The sequence below is a fragment of the Cotesia glomerata genome, linkage group LG3 (assembly GCF_020080835.1).
Source record: "Cotesia glomerata isolate CgM1 linkage group LG3, MPM_Cglom_v2.3, whole genome shotgun sequence".
Taxonomy (NCBI): domain Eukaryota; kingdom Metazoa; phylum Arthropoda; class Insecta; order Hymenoptera; family Braconidae; genus Cotesia; species Cotesia glomerata.
Window position 1 is genome coordinate 27,600,999 of NC_058160.1, and position 26,132 is coordinate 27,627,130.

Consider the following 26,132-nt stretch of genomic DNA (forward strand, 5'->3'; position numbering starts at 1 on the left):
CCAAGTTACTTTTTTTTTATGGATATGAATATGCAACGATACATCGTGCTGATGAAACCACAGCCGAGCTCTGGCATTGTTCGAGGATTCATCAGTGATAATTAATGAAAAATATTGATTGAAAAAAAAAACCGGTAAACATTTCAATACATTGCAGAGAAATCTTTTTGAAGATTTTAATTTTTTTTTAATTTTTCATTATTAACAGAGAAAAAATAATGGATTTATTTACTCGGTTTTATAAATAATTATAATAAACGTCGGAAAAATTATTTAAATTTATATCAAGCTTCATAGAAAATATTTTCTTGGCATTGTTGTAAAAATTGTAAAGGATATTTTTCTTGATTAATTAATGAATTAATTAATTTAAATTTAAATTTAAAAAGTTCTAAGGGTATTATGAGTATAAATTACAGAGCTGAAGTCAGATATTTATATAAGAATGTAAATATCGTAAAACAGACACTTAAATAAATATTATTTGACCGAGTAAAGGAGAAGTAGATCACTGGAATTCAGAAGTCGGATATAGTTTGTTTAGTATTCCATTACATGAACTGGCCGGTCTTTTTCAGAGAGTGAGCAAAGCTTCGAATCGAAGATTCGACGATAAGCATAAATTATTAATGATTGTAATTGAGTTTAAATAATATTTTTAGAGGTGAAAATTATTTTAAAAGAAGATCGCTTAACTGATGATAATGATTGTGATAGTTAATAATTTTAATTTTAATCATAAAAATAATCTTTGGTTTTCATTATTAATAATAATTAATTTTTTCGAATTTTTATGATAAAAAAAAATATTAAAATGTATAATCTTAAAATAATTAATTTGCGAGAAATCGTACTATCCTTGTTGCACTTATGATAATAAAGCTATTACAGTTTTATAATTTTCTTTTAACTAAATGAAAATTTCGAAAAAAACGCTCTGCTACAAAATACATAATTAAAAAATCTATTACATAGTAGAGCGTTTTTTTTCAAAATTCTTCTTTGTCTAAGAGAAATATATAAAGCTGCGATTGTAAGGACCAGCTGTTAGGAAGTATACGGAGAAATTTTAACATGAAAAATAGTTGATAAAATAAAATTCCTCCGAAAAAAATATGATCCTTGTTAATTAAAAATCTAAATGAATGATGAGCGATCTGCATTAATTCCAGCAGTTTGAAAGCGACAATAGCCGATGAATAAAAATAATTTGATTCTTAGCGAGGACTAGACAGTCCCGCAAAAATGTATGACAATAAAACAGTAGGAGCTGAAGGAGATAAAAGAAAACCGAGAAAGAGAAGAGTTATTAGCGAGATTATAGGCAGAACTCTCGGCAGACTTCAAAGAGACCAATTCCCATTTTCCATTCAAGCATTCGGCTGCCGGAAAAGGAGGAAGAGAGAAGGGGCTTAACCCATCATCCACCATCCTAACCAAGACCCGCTAGATCACGTGAATCCATTCTATCTATTACCTTGCTGTGGAGATTGCAGTCCTTGTCCTCCTTTCTCTCTCTTTCTCTCTCCAGGGTATCTATCCAAGAATTTCGGAGTTCCCAATGCGAGTCCATCTCTTAGCTGTGACTTGAATCGAGTTAAAGTGTCGTCCAAGTTTAGATGAGCACTGGAAACTCAAGTTATCTATCGTTTTGTCGGGCTTAACTTTTAACGACAAATCTTAATTTAATTACTCCCGCAAATCGTTATTAAATGTTTCTGTTCTGTAATTTAACTTTTTATACTTCACGTCTAATCTCAATACTTGACAATTAAACTATTTATTACTTTCCAGGATTAAACGATCAGCAATCACCGTGACGAGCAATCAAAACTTTGGCTTTTAGAAAACGTACAATTGGTTAATAAATAATTTTTAATTTTAAATTAATGGTGATAAAAATTTATCTATCAAAAATTATTTGCTGACTCATTATCAGAAAAAAATTTTAATTTAAGTCAAAAAAATTTTGATCTTCAAAAATTAAATAATAAAGTTTTGCTCAAAATATTCTGCAAGTAAGTATATTGTTCTTGAGCCAAGAAATTTTTTTTTGTGCTTAGGGGCTTAATTCTTTCGTAATTAAAATTCGTTAGTTACTTTGGACATGGAGCTAAATAAAAAGGTCGACTGTCGACTAGCGAAACAATGCGAATGTTTCTTAATTTAATTAAGGGAAGATAAATAAAAGGTATTGTTTATAAATTACAATAGTGGTGATATGAAATGGGTGAAAATTATTTTTATCAAAACAGTGGGTTTGCATAAATGTAAAGATATATACGGAATACATGCCTATTGTTTTCTTTATTTTGTTATGAGTTATTATTTAATAATGAAATATAATTATTAGAGGTCGCGGTGCATTATACTTATAATTTTTATTTTAATGAGAAGAGTAGGAGACAAAAACCCATTCATTTAAAAAAGTGTGTCTAGAACTGACAAAACAGTTGATATGGAATGATATAGAAGCCTTGGATTATGAATGGTCTAACGGTGCTCGGATAAAAATACGATGGATAATAGAGGTTGCCAGAGAAACTCCAGGAAAGTCTCCTGAAAAAAACCTCCTCGCTAATAAAAAAGCTTAGAAATAATAATAAAAATAGTAATAGTAATAATAATAATTTAAAGCAAAAAGACCGAGGAATATCCGGATCCCGATTTACCCTCCGTTTTTTTGCTTCATTTCTTTTACGGGACATTTTTTTTAGTTTAATAGTTTTGATAGACGTCAGTTGTTAAGTGCCTGGAATTCAGAGTAAGCCACTAAATTTTACAATTTTTTCCGAGGTATGCATACGCAGAACTGTCAAAAAATTATTTCTCAATTTTTTTTTTACAATTATTTATCGCAATTTTTTGGTAAAAAAAAATTTATTAAAAAAGTTTTGATTACCTTGGAATTTATTGTTTTTATCAAAGTTATCAATAAATAAATTTCGAGTAAAAAAAATTTTTTTCATTATATATATTTTATCAAGAGTACGTACTATTAAAAATTCAAACTTTTGATTTAAAAAATTGAATTTTTTAAAAAAAAAAGTTGTAGAAAATGCTTTTAGCAATATCTTAGAAGATGTAGTTATCTTATGTGATAATTATGAAATAACATCATTTAAAAAAAAACAGCTGTTGTTTTAAAAATTTTGATATGGAACTTGTTAAAACAAAAACACTTTACCAGTAAAATAAAGTTTAAAAATTAATTTTTCGGCAGTAAAATACACGTGTAATGAGATACAGCGTCGGTACTAAGTTTGATCCTTTGGACTAAAGACTGATCCTGGTACTGATTTCTATCTACATTCCATGTTAGACTCATCCCGCATCTGCAAGCCTTCAACATGCACACCCGATACACTCTAACGGTGTTGAAGATATATGTATATATGTATATATATACTCATCTATCCCTATCATGTATTAGTGTCCATATATAACCATGTATATCGTAGACGTAGACGTAGATGTAGTAGTAGAGGCTGCGATATACTCATCGGGAGATAGATAGCTGACGGTAACTGAGAGCCGGATTTCGTACTCGAGGTCACAATGTCGAAACATCTACACTCTACACTACCTACCCCTATCACTCTGCCGGGTGCTAGGATATAATATATATATATATATATATATATATATATATATATATATAACCTACTGATACAAAGATACAAGTACATTTGCCGACGCTATTGGATTTTATTAATATCAATATTAATAAAATAAAACACGAAAATCCACTTTAACTATTCTTTTATCGACTTCACTTTAATTTAAGAACGATTAACTTAAAAAAATAATTTTGAATGATTTTTAATAAGAATAAAAATATTCAGTTTATTGTAAAAAATTTTTCAAATTAATTAGACGTTAAAAAAATGAAAAATTAATTTTTAATTAAAGAAAAAAAAATGTAAAATCATCACAAAAATTTTTAATAAATTTTTGAAAAAATTGTTTGAGAGTTTTTAATTTTACTGAAGCATAAGAGTTGATTAATAAATTTTTCAATAAAATAATAAATAACTACCCTATAAATAAAAAATATCCTTTGGTTTTCCAATAAACTAAAATTCCAGATAAATTAATAAAAAGAGCGATAAAAAGTGAGTCCCTCAAAGAATATACCGGCAGAAAGGAAGAAAATAAAATTTTAAAGAGCGGGTAATAAAATAATAAAAACTCACGGTGGTGGGCGTCCAATTATGTGGCCAAGTCCTGGTGTCATGACTGCTAGCACCGGGTGAACTGGCAATAAAAACAACACGTCTATCAGTACTTCCTGTTCCAGTGGCTGTTGTTGCGAGCAATGCCGCGGCTCTGGCCCTCGTCCCCGCGATACTCAAAGTCGGTGACGTAGCCATTGTCAACCTGAATCACACGTTACATACATCACTTACATACTTTAACTCTAAGCATTACCAACGTGTAATTATTAATTGCATTAATTATACAGCCAAACTTTATTTACTTTTAACTCTTCGTTACATTACCTATGCACTATTTAATTAACGCTTCCTATATTCCGCACATTAATATTCATACAACTTTATTATTATTATTGTAATTTTTTTCCACTCGTTCTGTTCGTACTTTAGTGTTATTTAGCACCGGGCTTTATTACTCAAACTTATTATTATTTTTTAGTTTTTATTTATTTAAAGCTCAAACATTTTTTATTATTTTTTAATCTGCTAAATACTTGCTTTCATCTTATGCCATTATGCAAATATTTTAATCACTTTGCGACGCGCAATCGATTATAAATATTTTGTGTAGATATATATTGACGTCTACCGTAATATTGATAACATTCACTGCATATTAAAGCTTTTTACATCATTGTTATTATTTATTAAGTACTTCATCTATTTAACGAAATTTATTACTTAAAATATGATATAATATATTATATAAAACTAAGCGATCACTCAACAAGCGTAAATATTTCAAATTACTAATTTAATTAATATAATATTTATTATTCCTTTAGTTGAATTTTTTAAATTAAAAATTTTAAAATTGAACTATAAATTACTTTTCACTATGATTTTATGAGTTAATATATTCGCGACAGTAATAAATAAAGTTAATAAAAAAATAATACCGTGCACTTTTGTACTAAAAATTCACAAGTAGATCCCAGGTTACACTATACCGATAATAAATCTTTTACTAACACATTCACTTAAATAGCCACGGTTTTTTATTTATTAAATTCATTTTTATTCTATTCTTTCCGCCCTTATATTTTACTCGCTAAATAAATTTATTTATATAAATGTATAGTGACATTATTTCACTGTTTCATTTAACGATTTACGATAGATTTATTACAGATGAATAAAATTTATGTGTGAATAAAAATTTTTATCTACATTTTTTGACACGTGTCACCAATAATATTTCTACATATTTCTCTTTAATCCATCGGCTATTGGTTTGACGTAAAAAGTTTTCATTTTTTATTTTAAATTCCTGTATATTTTTATTAAAATCAAAAATATTTGATTTTTACCCGCAATAAAGCTAAATAAAAATAATATTTTTTACCGAGACCGAGGACCATTGACCGGTCGTTATTTTATTCATTGTCGTTTATAATTAATTTACTCTTATTGTCCGACGGTCACTCTTTTGTATTTAATTCAACATTGAAAGTAATTATTATTGTTATTTTCCCGGAATTAATAAATAAATCTAAGTCTAAATTTTCTCTGATAACATCAGAAAACAATGCATCCATGTTTGTGTTTTTTAATTAATTTTATAAATGAATAGATCGATGAATTTTGAATTATATTTGCCGCTTATGAAACGAACACTGTTAGGTCTTTTTAGTGAATTTATTATTTTTAATTTATGAGGTGTATATTATCCACGGTATAGGTGTAAGTGACCGACGAGGAGTATCGCGTACGAGAACGCGCACGACACTGAACACCATAAAGTCCTGACGATCGGGCTCACGAATTCGCGGGCTCACGTGGGTAACTATTGCGCATGAACTAGCTTTTCTCCCTTCCTTTATTATATAGTTTACTTACTACCCTACATACTACCACTACTGTTACTATAATAATTACTACTTTTACTATAAACATTCTTTTCTCCCACTAACTCATCCCTTTTACGCCCTTCTTCAGCAAAGTTTTTTAAACCTCTACGGGGAGAATTACGGCTCCTTTATTTTTTCATTCACTTATATACGCTTTTTTTCAATTTATGAATCAATTTATCCTTGCAAAAATAATAATAATCGTTCACTGTGAAAAGTCGGGAGTGAATATGGATTTTAATCCGAAAAAAATAAATTTTTATTCAGCTAAAAAACTATTTTTTTATTTTTATTTAATAACGCAGTAAAAGATTTACTTCCCGAAGTTTTTTTTTATTAAGCGGGATTAAATTTATTAAAAATCAACCACCGCATTCATTTTGTAAATTTTTTACAATAATAATAATAATTAAAAAAATCTTGGAGCATCATATAAATTTTCTAATCGTAACAGTTGTGTATTAAAATTCACTGCACGGTTGATTTACTTAACTTGAAGACTATAATTTCTCAGGATTTTAATTAGAAATGATTTGGTATAACGATAAATACAGAGAAAAAATATAAAAAAGTAGGAAACTTTACCAAGGAAAAGCTTTTTACAAACAATTTTAAGGGATAAAAGAGACAATTTTTACTGAAGGAAAAATCGCACGGGAAAAAGTGGAAGCAATCTCGGATAAAGATAGAAGACAAATTCGCGGATGAACGTTTTCTCTTGGAGCGAGTATGGAGCAGCTCGGAACAGAGTATCGGAGGAGTCGAGTAAGACGAAACAATGGGAATAGTAGTACACACCAGGGGAATTGAAATTGCAAAATGTAAAATCGACACTACTTCTACGAGCAAAGAGATATCTCTTTACCTCCTTCATCGCTCTGCTCGGTATTTTAAATTTTTTTTCCCCTCACCCTTATATTTAGTCGTTGTTTCTACTCCTTCTCTCCTTCGACTCAAAATAGTGAAATAGTCGTGTTTTTTCGTACAAGAGTCTTTGTGTTTTAATTTTAACAAAAAAAAAAACCTCCTCTTTTTTTTTCTATACCATAAAAATCTCTGTAAGCTCGCAAAAGCTGCGCTCTGCAAATGCCCGATTTTCTTTGCTGCTGTTGTAAGACAAACTTTCATTTTCTAGTAGTTTTAATTGGGAGAATTTATGATGCAGAAATAATTAGTGTAAATTTGTTTGGTGGAAAAAATTACGGCGAAGAATAACCCATTGAAATCCTTGGGCGTTTTAATGTATAGCTACTTTTCGCAGGCTTTGGACTCGATGAATATTTGAACAACTTAAAGCTCTACCCTTAAGCAAACCCATCTTTACTCGTTTCGACCCTTCTGCCTGCCTCAGCTTCCTCAGATGGTTACTCTGTCTATGCTTTCCAAAGGACTCATCCTACCCTTTCGACCCTTCACGGAAAAATAAATGACATTTGTGAACGGGCATTATAAATTCTGGGTTCATTAACCCTTTTCACTGCCCTTATTTATTTTATTTTTAAATTCAAATGTCACTCGATACTCTTGATATAAGTGTTCAATATTCAAAATTTTTTTTCATACTTTTTCTTTCAATGCTACATCAATTATGTAAAGATTCAGTCGAAGTCAACTCACTGAAGATTCTTTTATAGATACACAAATTTTCACTAAAAAATATTCAAAACCTATTTTACTCGAAAATTTATTCGTGTCATTTTAAAAATACTAAATTCTGACTGTTGTCCTAGATAAAACGAAGTTATTCAATTTTTATGATAGTAAATTTAGGATACTTCAATGTTATTGCACCGGTGGGAGATACGTTTATTTCATAGAAAACTTTGTTGTATAATACATTATTTCGGCTCCCCGTCGTAAGGCGCATGCGCGACTTGATCACGGCATAAAACTGAGGCTTTCTGCCGTGAAATCGCAGTGGGAACCCCGTACTTTCGACCGGCGTAGTAAGAAATAGTATATTACACATCTAGGGCAGTAAAATAAGAAATGTCTCAGATCACATGTAATTGTTGTCCGAGGCGAAGCCGAGGTCAATAAACATGTGACCTGAGGCTTTCTTATTTACTGCCCATGGTGTGTATACTATTTTTCTGCCCTCCAGGCGGAAAGTGGCAACTTTCGGCCCGCTGCGCTAAACGAAATTGCCGCTTTCCGCCTCTGTTGGACAGAAAAATAGTATACAAACCTGTGGCAGGAAAATAATAAATATCTCAGATCACATATATGTCGACCTCGGCTTCGCCTCGGGCAACATATATGTGTTCTGAGACATTTCTCATTTTCTTGCCACAGGTGTGTAATATACTATTTCTCCTCGACGGAGGCGGAAAGCGGCATTTTCGTTTAGCGCAGCGGGAGGAAAATTGACGCTTTCCGCCCGGAGGTGAGAAAAAAGTTTTTCTGCCCTCCAGGCGGAAAGTGGCAACTTTCGGCCCACTGCGCTAAACGAAATTGCCGCTTTCCGCCTCTGTCGGACAGAAAAATAGTATACAAACCTATGGCAGGAAAATAATAAATATCTCAGATCACATATATGTCGACCTCGGCTTCGCCTCGGGCAACATATATGTGTTCTGAGACATTTCTCATTTTCTTGCCACAGGTGTGTAATATACTATTTCACAATAGTACTTGAAGCACACAAAAAAATATGATGGAAAATGGTTGATTCACTTTGTTCAAAAAAAATTCGATTAAGTAAATATGCCCTACCGGTAAAAAAATTTTCTAATGCCCAGATGTGATCATGTTTGAAAAAAAATAAATTATTACTACAATTTTTGATTTTTATAAATTTTTTGGAAAATATTTGTCATGTCAATTAAACAAAAATTAGTATAGTAATTAATTAAATTAAAAATTTTCTATAGAAAAGCTCATGAGAAAAGTAAACAAAATTTTTTTTTGTCAATTTTTAAAATACTCTTTTGATTTTATAATTGACATTGTTTCAAAATTTAAAGTATTTTTTGTACTTATTTATTTATTTAATGATTCTTGTCCATCGAGCTTAAATAACATTCTATAAAAATTAAGTAATTTTATTTAGCCAGTCCCATGGCTAAGCGGTACAACGCTTGTCATGCTTGCTTGGGACTGGTGAGGCGTGGGTTCGAATCCCGGTGTGAGCTGAAAATTTAATTTTCAGTTAACATCGGTGCTCGTAACTCACGCCAGGCTGTACAGGTTTGGGTTTTTCGATGGTTTCCCCAAGCCCTGTGCTACCGGTGGGGTACAGGCAAAGGCGTGCAGTTTCCCCAAAGTCGGCCCATCGCCGCATTACTCTCCAGGCTGAAAAAGTATGTCATACCGCCAAACTTATTCTACCAAACTAAATGTACCGATCAGCCTGGAGTCCCCCTCCGGTCTCGGCCGGACCCCCATCGAGACAGAAGTCTGAAAAGCGGGGTTAAAGAAAAAAAAAAAAGTAATTTTATTTGATTTAATATTCTTATGAAAAATAGCATATAAAATTTCTATAAATCTTAAAAGAAAAATTTGTTAAAAAATTTAATTAGACTATAAACAAAAATATAATTATTATTTTGAAATTTAATACCTCAAAGTTAACTCTCGTATGGAGACGATTCAGCGATCATACGCCATCTGTTGAAGGTTTTGAATACAACCTTTGATTTAATTATTAGTCAGAATTTATTGACCCAATTTTTCTAAACATTGATTCCATAATAATTTTGTAAAATTTATTTAATCAACTTCCCCAGAAGCGCTTTACTTTTTTTATAAAAATAAATTGATATCTCTAGTAATAAATGGTGAAGCTGAGTGTCTATTGATAATGCAAAGTAATTGGAAATGAAATGAAAGAAAAATATGGGATACGAGGTCAAAGAGTGACGTTAATTTAGCCATGCGAGAATTGCAAAAAACATGTGAATGCAGAAATGGTTCAAGCGCGAATGCCGCGTATATTCTCATCATAATTCTCCTTGACACCTCCACCGCTGTCAATATACACCCACACATATACGCACAATAATAAATGGTCTAGTAATATAAAGGTGGCTGGGTATAAAAGCCTCTTCAATCGGTCTCCTCAAACGTAAGCTAAGAAATAAAAAAATAAAAAAAAGAGAATGGAAATAATCGAAATGAGAATGCGCTCGCGCGAATACTATATGCGGGATTAGATGTATGATGAGGAACTAAAAAGTTCCCATTACTGATTGTGAGCAGCCGGAACACAAAGTTGGGTGAAAATAATAACAAGAACTGGATATAACTTTTAAAATAAATAAAGACTAAAATAAGTTTGAGAACAAAAATAAAAATAAAAAATTTAAGAGTAAATAATGATACCTTGGAAAGAAATTCTGGATCTTTAGCATTATATTACACAACCGTAGTGTTGGCGGTTTTAATTCTTAGGCCAGGCCGCCTGCCCCTTTTTTAATCGCGCCCCGCCCCAAGTTACGTTTCCTCATTTTAGTTTACCCTTTACGGCAGTTCTGTCGCGTTTAATCTTTTTCCCGTGGGCCTTTTTTTCTTCTGTTTGTTATTATTGGTTACCTCGAGCTTCCGCTGTTAATTTATATTTTTTCGCTGCACACATGTTGTCACTGCGGGATCAAAAAGACTAAATACTAAATCCCAGACTGAGCTTTTTCCGATCTTCTGTAAATTGCTGGGAAAATATTGTCGGAGACAATTTTCTCTGGTCTTCATTCATTTTTTTATTGTTTTTTTTTTTTTTTTTTTTTTTGTAAAAAGAGAAAATAATTGTTTCGACAAAGTGTCTATTGAGAAGTGAGAAGGGGTTCGCCGAAAATAAAAATAGTTTGTTCTATTAAAATGACTAAGCTAAATGACAGATTTAAAAGCTCTGAGTAAACACTAACGTGCAATACTCGAGTCGTTTTTGCAGTACTTGTCATATGAGTAACAGTAACATCGAGTTGACTGTAGAAAAAAAATCTAAAAATACGGCTACAAATTGCGCCAGTACAAAGTAAATAGAACCAACATAGTATGTACCTGTGCTGCTGTTCTCGGGAAAATAAAAACATTCGGTACAGTGAAACTTCAATGACAACTATTTTTTCAATTAATCATTTATTTGTCCTGCGCTCTGTCTCGGTAATCGAAAACTTATATGTCTTTTTTTATTTTCAATAAATTCTCTATTAATTTACACAGAGGTGTATTGAAATTTAATGAGTTTTTTGTTTTTGTAAATTTAGAAAATTATTTAAATTTGATCGTGTATAGATAATATATAATTATTTTTTTAGGTGGAAATATTTTTTTTTTTTTTTTTTAATGATAAAAAGTTATCTGGATAAAATTTTTAACTATCTTAAAAAAAAATATTAATGATAATAATTTAGGAGCTGATTTTCAAAAGGGTATCTTTTCATATTTTAAAAGACCAGTTTTCTAAACTTTTAAATATTAATTACTTCAAGAATTATGAAGATTTACAAATAAAAATCGAATTGCAGCTTCATAACCGATAGTACTTTATAGCTAAATTAAAAAAAGTTCAATACAAATATTTATAATTGAAGATAACCAGTTTTTTGTCTCGATTAATCGAAAATGAAAAGATATCCTTTTGAAAATCAGCTCCTCAATTAGTGAACAAATAATTGAATAAAAAAATAAAAAAGTATTTTTCTTCACGTCAATGAAAAATCTTAGAAAAAAAAAACAAAAAATTTTTGGGTCCCTCTTTACTAGTAAAAAACAGTAAAAACGAAAAGGAAGATAAATTTGTTTTATTTTAAAAGAAAGTTTAAGCATTGAAAGAGCTTATATGTATAATACCCCAGTCACCTATCGCCGTTAGTACACTCGCATATTTAAAGCCGGTCATTTTTCAGCATTTGTCCAATGTTACGTTGGTAGTTGGTTGTCCCGGAAAATTTACATGAGCCAAACGTTTCGAGCAGGACGCGGCCTTGTTTCCGCAGTTACTACATTTAGCTCGACGTCTCGTTGTCACTGGCATTGTGATAAAAAAAAAATATATATGCCGGGAGCGGGAAAATAAAGTCCCTGTATAATATATGTATCGTAAAGTAAAGTACACATCAATGAAAACTTATATTTTAAAAATATTCATTTTTAATTCTCTGGGTAGAAGCATCCAGTATGATAGAACCTTTGAAGTTATGTAATACCATAAATATAAACTATCCCCTGGAAATCCACCCGTCTATCGAATATTCTTTTTAATATTTTCGAGATATTAAAAATTAAAATTGTCCTTGTCTATGGGCTGGATTAATATATGACATAGAAAATACATAACGTAGTACAGTACAGACGAGCAAAATTTAAATGAAAACGGAACTCACTCGCGTAATACGTTAAATATTATTTATGCACTTTAGATGTAAATTTTTTTAGACTTTAATGGCATTCAATTTCCGTTAGCCATCAATATTATTTAACTCGAGTTTGGGACTTTATGTTATATACAACTTGCACCCTCCTCCTTTCCACCCGGGTACTAAGTGTGTCCTGGAAGTGAACCTCCTATGCACGCTTCTCACGCTTTCAAGGAAATTACTTGTCCTCTCATCTCATCTCGCTTCCACCACTCGTCCCAGAGGCTTCTTCCGTCCTATCTTCAGTTTCTCGGGCGAGGTACCACCAAAGTCTTATGCAACATTTCGCCTTCATTTCCCCTTATCTTCGCAGCCACGCGTCTTATACTTTTTTCAGATGTCCCGAGTCTCAGGTCTCGATAAATAAATTGTCTTGTTATAGACACTTATAGAAGAATTTTTTAATCATTAATTAATAAATATTATTAATTATTAATGGTTTCTTTTTAACATCAGATGATTTAATAAATATTTATTAAGAGTTAATAAGAGACGTTTGAATTATCATTAATATCATCTATATTATTAAGAAAATAAGAAAAATTTTGTGTCTAGGATAGTCATATGATAAAATCGGTTTTTTTAGTGAAATTTATGATTTTTCAAAGTTTCACTTCATTCTCATCAATAGTCAATTTATTATAATAAATACTAAGGCTGCATTCGAAAATGCTCTATTTCTAGTTACATAATTAAGAAATGACCTTTTATCTTGTGAGATATTGACATTTTTATAGATTAATCAGAATTGAGAGGATGTAGGATCTTAATAAAACGCTAAAAAACTTTATTATTTAGCGACGTTTCGTATCGAGACTATTGGAGTCGTCAATAGAATTATTTATTTTTGTTGTCAGCTAATTTGTGCTCATTTCAATTAATTTAATTGTGACTATTTATCGTGATCGACACAGTATGAATTGTGACAAGGAACGTAATATTAGATTGACGATGCTAAGATGTATATTATGATAGTCCGAGGAAGTGCAAATAAAGTGCACGAAACGTCGCTAAATAATAAAGTTTCTTAGTGTTTTATTAAGATCCTACATCCTCTCAATTCTGATTAATTATATTATTACAAGGATCTCAAAGCAATACAATTTTTATAGATATAAGCTCATCCCGATATTATACTTATCGAGACTTTTCATTTGAGTACCCACATCAATTTTTCATATATTTTATATGCTTATATATATATATATATTAATATATGAAAAATATATCAAAATGCAAGTGGGTACTCAAATGAAAGCTTTTGATGAGTGTATCATCAGGATGAGCTTATATCTTTAAAAACGTCAATATTTAAGAAAGTACAGTGCAATGTAACAAAAGTCATTATTTAAATTTCAATTTTTTTAATTCACAAGTCACAACAGTCACATAGTGGCTGCAAGATTGCTAGTCATTCTTATTGAATAATATTCTTTTAAATAAAAAGAAAAAATTTCAAAAATATTTCAACAGTATTTTAAAATGTAAAATAGTTCACTGAGAACAAATAGATAATAAAAAAGCAGAGGTCATGTCATCAACAGAAAAACATTTGTAATATTTAACAGAACGAATCGATAGTTGAAGATAAAAAAACAATTCTATTTTGAGGCCAAGCGTCAACAGCACAAGTCGATCAAAATCAATGTCACTTAACCCACAGTCTCGCTTCGGTAAATAATGTTTTTTAGGCACACATGTGTTGTTGTTATTGTTTGTTGTTGTTGTTATTATGGTTATTGTTATTGTTATTATTATCATTATTATTGATGGTACGATGGTATGTGTTGCAGTACTTTCTTGCGTACGCCCGGTGAGTTTTGGTTATTACGGGATTGTTAATGCACTGGCGCATAGGAAAATAATAAAAACAGAAGAGAAGAAAAAAAGATAACTTGCGGAGAAATTGAAATAGAAATGTATCGCTGGTAGCGATACATTTAATTCTTGTTATATTTATTAAAACGAAATCAGTGTAGTGGTAGATGGGCTTGATGGTAGACTGATATCTGCACATGTAGATTCGCTCGAACTGCATTAGTTTTTAAATTGGAATCAATGGTTTCTAGACTGTAGATAGAGTATCGATGACCCACTAGTTCACCACTCGGTACTCAGTACGTGGTCCTTCTCTTCCCCTTCGCTTTGCCTATTGCTCCGTCCATCCGTTATACGTTATTGAGAACGAAATTAGTAAGCAATTTAAAACCGCGAAACAGGTGCTCCGGTACACCTCAAATTTTCAATCTACGGGGAAAATTGTTTGTACTATCGGCTACTTCTTTTTTTACTTTTGTCTATCAGCGATTTTGTAAATTGGCTATTTTTTGTTTAATTTATATTAGCTTTTGTACAAAGTAAATCCTCTTTATAAAATCCGAATCTATTGGCTTGTAACAGTCCAATTAGATTAAATTGATATTAAAGTAAGCTTCCAAATTTAATATAAAATTATACAAGAAATATTCTTGTAATAGTTAATAGCTCAAAATTTTGGCTCTTAAAATATTCTTTTCAAAATTTGGAAAAATTCAGTTTGAATTAATTCAAAAAATTCGCGAATTTAATAAAAAAAAGTTTGGAAAATCCAAAAGTGCACGCCTCATAACGCTCAATCATTTTTTAAGATAAAAATTAATTGTGTGATTTATTAAAAAAAAAAAATTATAATTAAGTAATTTCTTAGAGTATTTTTTATTTTTTTTTTAAATATCGCCGCTCTTTTTCTTGTCATATGCGCACGCAGTCTAAAAAAATCTAGCTTGATCAAGAGGCGCCATAATTTTCACGTGACAAATAAGAAAAGTTCGTTTGGCTTTGTACGGTTGCATCCATGAATTTTAATAAAAATTCAATTAAAAAAAAAAATACATAAGCTAGGCCACTGATATGAAATACGGACCCAGTTCATCGAATTCTTAAACTAATAAAAAAGGCCCGGTCTTGAAATATCAATTTGTTCGGGAGTAATCGTTGGTACATCCAAAATGGGGTGACATCCGGACGTCCACGTAAAATTTTTTTCAAAACGATTTTTTTTTCAAAATAACAACATGAAATGATTTTAAAAAGTAAAAGATGGTTTAATTTAAGTATTTTTCGGTATACATCTACTTATATTATTAAATAAGTGTAATATGGTTGTGATAGAGGCATTTAAAGATCACAAAATTGCTTGATCTTGATGAGTCGAGTATAAAGCACAACCTCACGCGCTTCGCGCTATGAGGCGTGCAAAATATGAAATAAAAAAAATTTCCAAAGAAAATATTCTCTTCAGAATTTTACTCTTTTTTAGATCAAGAAATGTATATTCATTGCTTATTATATTACAGATTAAAACTAATCAACTGTATAACAGAAAATTTGCTGAGAAAATTTAATAATTACATGCATAACACACCTCAAAGTTTATTGTAGTTTATAATTTCTGAAATTAATTATACGGAGTTGTTATTAATAATCAAGTACAACATATACGATCGTTAATATAGTAACTATAATGAAGACTGGGTTGTTCCTTACTTCTCCTCTGAGCTCACCGACTGTTAATCAGAGGAGAATTATAACTATAGCCATAACTATGACTATGACTATAACTATAACGACTGGTATTCGCAACTCCTCGTTAATCTGGGAGCGATTTATGCAGCGCGTATAACCATCAGCGTCCCTTTATTATCCTGTTTTGTATGTAGATACTGCACTGAATCAAGAGACTTTACATGATTGAATCATGACACGCCTCGAACATGATAACCTAATGAACGACGACCTAAATGACGATCGCTTCATGATTATCCACTGTCTATTAAATAGATTTATACTGATAAACCGATAACTGGTAACTGTGAAATACTCGCGATAACGTCTCATCATTTAGTCATGTCACTTCGATTTATCATCTTCTTTTCATATTATTCACTTTTTATTACACTTTTCATTAATCCCGAGCTTTGTCATTTTTCCACTTTTTAATCACATTATTCCAATAAATTATTCACAGAAAAAAATCCAACTCATCAAAGTTACCAAGATTCATTCATGAATTTTTGAAATTATTCTTTTGAAAAAAAATTGTCATTTATTTACAAGTTCTTTGGCAGACTTCATTATCAATTAACTATTTTTAGTCTCAATCTTTGTATAAATTTTGAATAATTGCACGCAGAAAAAAATTTTGTTAAAATAACCTAAGATATGTTCTAGTAACAAATATATTTGTTAACATAGGGATAACAAATTATATGTTAAAATAACAAAATTTAGGTTATAGCAAGTTATTGATATATTATAACAACAAAACAATTTGGTTACTATAGCACAATCTTTAAGTAGATTCGACAAAATAATTTAGTTGGTATAACAAATTTTTTTGTTGAAACAGCAAAATTATTCTATTAAAATAACAAATAAATTTACATTAAAAGTTATATTAAATTTTATAAGAATCCATAATTTAAAAATATGCTATAATCAGTGATATCTGATTTGGAAAATATTTTAGCAACAAATTAGTTTTGTTATTGCAATAGAATGATTTCGTTAGGACAACAAATTGATTTGGTGATTTAACAGACTGGTTTGTTAGTACAACTTGAAACATTTTGTTAATGCGACTAATGGATTTGTTACTATAACTATACTCATTTGTTACCAGAATATATTTTTCAGTTATCCCGTCTTTTTTTATTTCAATAAAATAATTTTTATGCGTGTGTCATTATCAGGAGTACATATTTAAAGAAAATTAATGCTGAATGTTTCATCACTGATTTCATTACAATTTAAATTTACGAGGTGGATGGTATTGGTTATTTTATCAGAGTAAATTATTCAATTGACATCGATTAATAGGGTTTAATATTAAGTTTTCAAGACACTGAGCTTAATGGGTAATGACAGTGACACGCTTAACACACGAGACCGTGGAATGTAGTTAACCACTGTTAAAATAATGTTTTCAGTTGAAAATTCTTTAACGACGTATGTCATTTTCGCGGAGTTTATATTTTTTTATATTAGTAAAAATTTTATGTTAATATAACAAAAAAATATTTTTACGCGAAAAATCATTGCTTTTGATTTTTTTACAATTTTTAAACAAGAAAAATAATTATTTTGTTTATATATTTTTTTAAAATTAAACTTTAGATAGTTTTAAGCCAAATGATATTTTTATAATACTTAAAAATCATTAATGTCTTTTAAACTTCAATTCTATATTAAATGAAGATTTAATAAATCCAAAAATCCTCTAACGTAACATAAAAATGTTTTTGACAAAAAAAGAACTAAAATTAATTGAAAATCGGTATTGTGTATCCTAGCGGACATTAATACCAATAATAATAACAATAATGACAATCACTGGCTCAGAATCGATTGTTATAATAATAAAGTGTCCGGATTTGTGAAGAATAAGTTGAGCCTGTTGAACATGATATCTCTTTTAGTCGTTATACCTCACCCAGTCCGGAGTAGTTCGAGTCCGAAGCTAACGATATCCGTCGTAAAAGTGGTACAGTTAGAAAATGCCAAAGACGAAAAGGAGGATTCTCTTTAAATCCCGAAAGAGTGGTCGAGAATATCCAGTTTCTTTAGCTGCTCCAGCTCAAGCTCCTGGTCCTGGTTCACCTCCCAAGCCCTTTTCGTTTTATTTCCCGAACTTTTTTCCCAAAGTCTTTTCTTCTAGTGACTTAGCTCCGGGATAGGAGGTTTGGAGATGGCCCTCACACGGTGCCAGTATAAGACCCGAGTTTAAGTCCAACTTACACGATATCTGGCCGGCACACTCGACGACGGGGCCACTCTATTACGTGCTATAATACTTTAGCTCCTGGTTCTTTTTTAATCTCTATTAAAATTACATAATAACGCTGATGGTTTTTTCCGGGACAGAAAAAAATCTAAAAATCCGTACCCTATCAACCTTCTTTGCTCATTACTCTCATCCTCGTCCGTACTTTTAAATGACTTGCCTGCCAACAAAAAGATAAAAAATCCAAAGGGAAGGAAATTCGGAAAAAATAAAAAATAAGAAGAAAATAAAATAACTAGCTGAAGCAATGAGGTACATAAAGTATTATGTAAGATAGCTTTTTTTTCCTTCTCTCCCTTGTACACTCACGGTCTACATCCTGGTGTTCAAATCTATATAATATATACCTATAGCTACACTTATATATAAACGCTCTAGAAGAAAGTATTATATATTAAGGATCCTATGATTCTCAGTAAGGAGCTTCCATCTTAGATGCGAGACTGGGTATTATCCTCTGCAAAATTTCTATATCGAATCTCGTGTACGGAGAACCAATTGAAAGGACAATGACGGAATTTCCTGCTGCTGATCGCAATATCGTTTGTCCGATCATATTTGTCTTATAATCTAACTCTTTTTTACCCACAAATCACTTAAATTATAACTCAAATTCTCGAGATACTTTTTATAATTTATAACGCAATTTTCCTTTCAAACGATCATCTACGCAAGCTTTATTCTTCGAAGACTGAATTGGATTAGTTTTACCAAAAACCCGGCATCAAATTTTTTTTCGACATAAAAATAGAACAAGTACACAGTAAAAAATTTTGCATCATTGCGTCAAAAATTTTAGTGTTAAATATTTAACACTTTCATGAGTAAATTTAACATTTATTTTGTTAAATCAACACAAAAAAGTGTTAAATGTTTAACATAAAAATTTTTAACACAAAATTTTTTGACGCAATGACACAAAATTTTTTACTGTGCAGTTAATTAAAATTTGAAAATAATTGAATTAATGAATATTAATCTTTAGTTTTTTATTTTTGTAAAATTTTGGTCAAAATGTTTTGATACTGCCAAAATTTTTTTTAGTTTAATTTAACCAAAAGATTTGAGAATCAAGTGTGAATTATGTGAAATTAGGGGTAGGTGGCATGTAATCAATTATTGTAATTATTGTAATTAAGCTTAATTACTATTACAAACACAACTGTTGAGGCATCGATAATCGGGGTCAAAGTGTGCTGTGTTATTAGCGAATAATTAAGCAATTGACAAAATTAATTTGTGGTACTTTGATTTACAGCATACAAAACTTTACAAATTTTCTAACGCTAAGCTTGAATGTTTTTCATGTAAATTTAACAGTTTTAGACATGTTAAATTTAAATTATTTAAAATTAATTTATCTATCAGCGTAGTACAATTGTAAATTCAAGAGATTTTTACTGGAATATTTTTTTCTAGTATCTCTATTAAAGCCCTAGACTGAAATTAAAAAATAGGTGGCTATTTTGTGTGGAAGAATCACGAGAAATGAGAAGAGAATTCACAAATTTCCGTTTCCCTCTTCCCCCGGGGCTTGTATATTTGTAATTTACAAGCCTGATTGTCACTTTCCCTAGGATATTGAGTTAAGATTAAATTGTTATTTCCGTGAATGCTAATCAACGAAAAGTAACTCCCGAAATATATTTTTTCGACGGAATAGAAGGACGATAGCAAGAGCCAGAATAGGACTGGCAAAGTAATTTAAATAAAAATAGAATAAAGGATGTTTCGGTGCTTAATATGCAGATGTCAAGACTGTTCCCCCGTGAAACAGTAATCAATTGCGAGGATTCTCCCTGTAATGTATAACTCTGATGTATAAGGGAAGCGATGATTCTCAGAAGCACAACCGGAAATTGAAAGTCTGTTACGTGACTTCCGGCTGACGTGCTGCTGTAGTTCTTCGCGATCCTAAAGTAAGAAGATGACTATTTCAGATGAGTACCGAGTTAACTTAAGTATGTGCCGAGTGTTAGACCGTGTAACAGATCATCAATTTAATGTCTTTACTTCCAAGAATCGTTTGTCATGGGAATCTATCGCACATTGCCGATCTCGAGCTAATTTCATCGTCCCTATCACTTTTGCCGGCGGATGCGATCCAATTAAAGTTTTTGATAAAATGAAAATTTAGTTTTTAAGCTTAAGGAAATTTGAGCGTAACTAATGAGTCAAAATGGTGTTAAATTTTTTTTTTAATTTTAGTTTTCCCAATATCCGTCAAAATTCTTTATTTTAATTTGAAATAATTTAAACAATTCAATAATTGATGATTTTTACTTATTTAATAAAGTAAAGTAATAAAATGACTTTGGTATTTATTACTTGCCGGAATAAATAAACAGATTTGGCAATAGCACGCTTGATTATACCCATAACTGAAACGCGGATGAGTGTGTGAGTTAAACATTTCTCTCTCTGTAACTATATTTCTATCCTTTTCTTTTTTCTCAGCTGTTGACGCGATGTTGTCAAATCTTTATTCGAATAAATGACTGATGATAAACGAGTTACAAACATAAAATTTAACTTTAAATATTTCAAAAATTATATCGGTAATGTATTATTATTAAATTGTTTTTATATTTTGCAATAATCCAAGTTTCTTGTGTATAGTTTTTTATCCGTTAAAGTTGGGAGGTTAATATTGAAAAAAATAATTAAAGTCTCGACAAAAGTTTATCCGCCATAAGAGCCCGTGTATAAGGAGATAAAATATGTGATTTTTAAAATTTATTATTTAAGTAACTAAACGGTGAATCTTTTTTAAATTTTGGGATTAGATAAATGACTTATTTATTTATACGTATATTTAATTTCAAAGCTCAAAGTTGGAAATTATTTTTTACATTAGATTCGCTCGAACTTCCTTAAAGTTGTGCAGTTTTATGGAAAACAATTTTTATATGGTCACAAATGTTTTGATAATTTTATATAATTTTTTTGAAAAAATATAATTAACATTTACAAATTTCAATTCAAGGTGAATTATTTAAAATATTTGGTAATGATATGACATATGAAACTTGTTACAGCTAAATAAAAATAATTTTTTGAATTAAAATTGATATTCACTCTGCAATCACTCGATTAAGAAAAAAAAACAATAAATTAATTTTCATACTCATTTTTAAAAATGATTACAAATTATAATTTTTGGTTGGATTTGATACAAATCAAAATAAACACAAAGCCTGACAGTTATTGCTAGCGACTGGAAACAAAATGAAGGAATACTTGAGTTGGATAAGGTTTTGAGGTGTAAATGTGTCATAATATGAAGGATAAACCCGCGAAGAGTAAGCGCACCCGCTTAGCTTTGATAATAGTGTATATGTTGCGGCTCATCATACAATCTACAGTCGGCTAGCTGATAGGTGATGGTTGGGCTGGATTGTGTAGTAGTGGAATGCTCATCAGCTCCGCGGTAGCATGTTTAAACTTAGTATGACGTCAGTTGAGCGAAATCACGTCTGATCGATTTTAATAGGTGGATCGGCGCCGCGAGGTAATGAGAAATGACACGCATTTCGCCGTTAATTCTTGATGCACCGACGCAAGCGCCCATCGACATCAGCACCAAACACCAAACTCGACACTCGTTTTCGCGTGTCATACAGACATTGTCAATCAAATCACTTTATGCTGCGGTAATCCGTTGCGGAAAATTAAAAAACCCGGAATGGTAAATAAATAAACGAATGAATTAATCGAGGTGGAATAACAAAAAACGAAAAAAATGAATTATTTAAATTACTCCCTGAAAATTGTGAGTTTTGTTTGCTGGGATATGATTTTTTGGTCGAGTATGAACATATTTGATCATGAAATAAAAATATGAATGATGCATAAAATGTAAAATTGAGCTCAATTATAAAATTTTTTATCGGTGTTTAATTTATATAAAATTACACATGGTTATATATGATCCGGATCATACATTTATTATCACCAGAAGTTATACATGCATGGTCTCATATATGGTCATATTTTTATATTCAGGCTTATATGGTCTTAAATAGTCATATATCTACAAAATATGGTTCCATAAAATTATACTCTTATAGTCACAGATATATGATCTCATATGATCAAATTGTTCAAACTATACATGGTATTAAATATATGGTTTGATATGACAAGCATAGGGTAGAAGTACCGTTTTTGGCCACCTTAGCACCGTTTTTGGCCAGTTAACATTTGAATTAATTTATAAAAAATTATAATATTATAACCATATTTTTGTTGAGTTTTATTAAATTTATATTAAAACAAATTGAGTTTGTAATGGTTTATTAATATAAATTCATTTCTAGTGTTTATTTGAACAATAAATGGCCATAAACGGTACAGTGGCCACAAACGGTACTTCTACCCTATATAGTTTCAAGTGGTCACACATACATGCTCAGCAAAAAGAAAACTCGAAAAATTACATTATAAATAGTAATAATTGTCCCGTCGTATTCAAAACTAGAAAAGTTATAGTTTGAAATAACTTAAAGTTTCATGCCTTCTTGGTCAAGTGACTAGTGAGTCTAATTCACGACAACAGATCCAGGTTCGACTCCTGGCTTAGTAATTAACCCCCATATATTTTTTCAAGGTTTGTCTTTGCTCTCATTTAGTTTCTTTCATTTTCTTTCATTAAATTAACATCTTTATAACTCGAACAGATACCACAAGTTTCCAGCTTTACTAGTATTTAAGTTCGATGGATTTCCATCGAACTTATGTGAAAAGAAAGGATGTCTATTGACCATGTGGGAAGATGGAATGTCCATCTGTTATCTTGAATTAGATTCACTAGTCACTTGACCAAGAAGGCATGAAACTTTAATTTATATATATACAATTGGTCATGAAAATATCTTTGTTAGTTTGAAATAACATTTTTCTAAATTCCAACTTTGAATGTTAATTTTCAGAGCTTTCAATGTAAATATTACATTCTACAATGTAATTCTTATAAAATCTGTAATAATTACAATCTGAAATTGTAATTTTTCCAGTTTTCATCACGGAACGCCACGTTACATTATATAATAAAATTTTTCGAGTTTTCTTTTTGCCGTGTAGTCATACATTATCATTTATCAAGATGTGTAAAAAATATGACGAAAACATCGATTGTTAAATCAAATATGAATTATGATCAATATTACTCGTTACAATGATTAATATATTTAATAATTTTTATTTATATATGAAAATTACTTGGATAATTATATATGTTCAGACTTGATCACATATGTTTAGATGCAACCGAATGTATGAATTGATATCATACAAAAATAACTATTTTCATCCATATATTCAATGAAGATCATCACCTGAGTATCGAGAGATATTGCTACGGGAGATGGATAGAGTTTCATGATCCTGCATGTAATGCCAGTTCGATGGATCAAGCGAGTCTGGAGAGTATGAGTATGTAAATGTGAACACTGAGAACTGAAAACTGCACGTGCACAGATTAGATATGTTGGCGGACCCTGATGGAGGCCGGAGTGTTTGTGTACGCGTGTCGGCCTCGAGGAACAAGGCAGAGACCGGCAAAGGGAAAGAGAAAGAGATGGCGAAAGTGGAGGTGGAAATTTGGCAGGAGGTGCGGGAACACCACGGACCATGGGGTTGATTGCGTCCGGCCGAGATGATTGCTTTTCGCGTGGCAATTCCCACACACGGGTTGATGTTCCTCGTTTACCCATACAACACAGAGCACGGATTACAGCTCATACTAGTGTACACGTGCTGGTCCTGGGATGCAACACACCCTCGCCGGTGATTACTGGACACAGACTCATAGGCAGACCGGGCTCTCGCTTCCTCTTATATTCTATCTGCTATCTTTTACCCGCGCTCCAACGATATTTCAATATTCCAATAGTTTATTCGTCTGGACCTGTGGTTACCTCCTACTGCCGGAAAATTACCTTCATTCCAGCTAACGGGTCTGACTCTGGTATACGCCAGTGAATCGCTGCGAGAATAACCGTTGAAATTCAATCGCTGTGATGAAATAACTGAAAAATTTATTTGTTCAATTGAATATACTGGTCAGTTTTATGGGAACATTATTTTGCGATTCTGGTAACTGGCTTTTAGAGACTAAACATCTCATCACAATATGTATAATGTTAATTTAAAGAAAATTAGTTTTACGCTAATTTAAAAATACACGGAGAGAATTTCCTCTCATATCATCAATAATATTTGGAGCTGCCATAATTTATATGCGAATGCTTTTTTTCGTTTTTCATTTATTTACTGACTTACATACGTGAAACTTATAATAAGTCAATTATTTCAAGTGAAAAATGTTTCCCATAATTCAATTTTCAGTGCGCAGTCTATTGATTTTAATATTAAGAATTATTGTACAATATTTCTTAATATATGTACGCTAGATTTAATTGGATTTAAGTATTTTATCAATTATAACATCGGCAAACAAAAAAAAAGTTGTCAGTACTTTTGACCGGACCTACCTATCTTTATATATTTTGACGCTCTGAATTCAAATCTGAAGTCAGTTTTGCCCATATACCCTCAAAATTTCGAGTAAAATCCAAAAAACCAAAAAAAGGCAAAAAATTGCGAAAAACTGCAGTCACAGCAATGAATATAATTTTGTGGACCCAGATCAAGTATGATTTGTATGAATTTCAATTCACTAAATCTGAATCTGAACGTTAATTAGCCCGTTGAGCCGTCAAAATTAAAAAAAATAGCAAAAATCCCAAAAAAATTGCAATAAGTCATGAAAAATCGAAATTATCGAGATGTAAAAATTTTTTGGATTCCGATTGAGTATGATTTTTTTGTACTTTGTTTCACTGAATTTAAATCCAAAATCTTGTCCCTTTAACGTTTTAAAATTAAAAAAAAATCTCAAAAAACCCAAAAAAATCAGGAAAATTCTAGTTTTAAATATGAGAAAAAAATCTATTAAATACGATTGTTAATGACGGGTGCACTTTCATAGATGGAATATGATCTTAGAATTGAAAAATTAACAAAATTTGAAAATTTAAGCTTCTAAACTAAAATAGCATTAATGAATAATTTTAATTTTAATGACCAGAATTATCATTTATACGGTAGTATAAATGATGAGTACTTTTACAAGTACGTCCAAGAATAATCTAAATTATAAAAACTTAAACATGCTTTTGTGTTAGAATAATTTTACAAGTCTGAGCGGGCTCAGCAGACTTATTAATGCTCTAAAATATATCAGTTAAGACATAGTAATTAATTATTCAAGAAATGATATCTTGTGTCTTGAATAATATAATCAAATATGTTATTAAATCTAATGAACAATTATTTTTTTCATCAAATCGACAGTGAATTGTAAGAAATAAAACATGACAACGGATAATGTAAATAGCATTTCGCGCAGTTAGCTAAAAGTTCTTACCCTTACTACAGATAAGACATTGCATATCCATGAACTACTTGGAATTGATCTTAATCCGTAAGCTGACGTATTTAGTCTCTTCCGTCTGTTCTCACTCCCAAGGTACTTAGCGCTTGAGAGAGGCAAAACGATGCCTGAGAAACGTGAGAGATATTTGTACTCAAGAAAATACTCTGAAATTAATTTAACTCGAAGCAAGTTTATGTATTATTAAATATAACAAACGGAATTTAAGGCTGAAAGATAACAATGAAGCCACCGATTGTTTTAAAATTTGAACAATCATAACCGTAACTTATTATTCCCAAGACAACAGCAAGATCTTTGTTTTTATTCTCAACGCAAGTTTTTTCATTTTTATTTTTACTCTCATTTAATTATCCAAACACTAGAGCGTTAAATATTTAAGTCCGTTGAAATAAAGGAGGCTTAGCGTTAGCGGTGCTGAGTAAATAAATA

At 30.8% G+C, this 26,132-nt stretch overlaps 1 protein-coding gene across 3 annotated transcripts in view; it reads right to left on the bottom strand.

The window, feature by feature from the left end:
* The window catches only part of LOC123261072 (zeta-sarcoglycan), a 224,082-nt gene that overhangs the window by 179,749 nt on the left and 18,201 nt on the right, over positions 1-26,132 (bottom strand). The window contains exons 1-2 of one of the 3 annotated variants that reach the window (XM_044722548.1): positions 4,503-4,897; positions 4,197-4,380 (exon numbers count right to left, since the gene is read on the bottom strand). In XM_044722548.1, coding sequence (XP_044578483.1) covers positions 4,197-4,373 — 177 coding nt within the window. In that variant the 5' untranslated portion in view covers positions 4,374-4,380; positions 4,503-4,897. Of the gene's footprint in view, positions 1-4,196; positions 4,381-4,480; positions 4,898-26,132 lie in introns of those variants that run through there. The other 2 variants (XM_044722549.1, XM_044722550.1) reach the window with 2 other exon arrangements.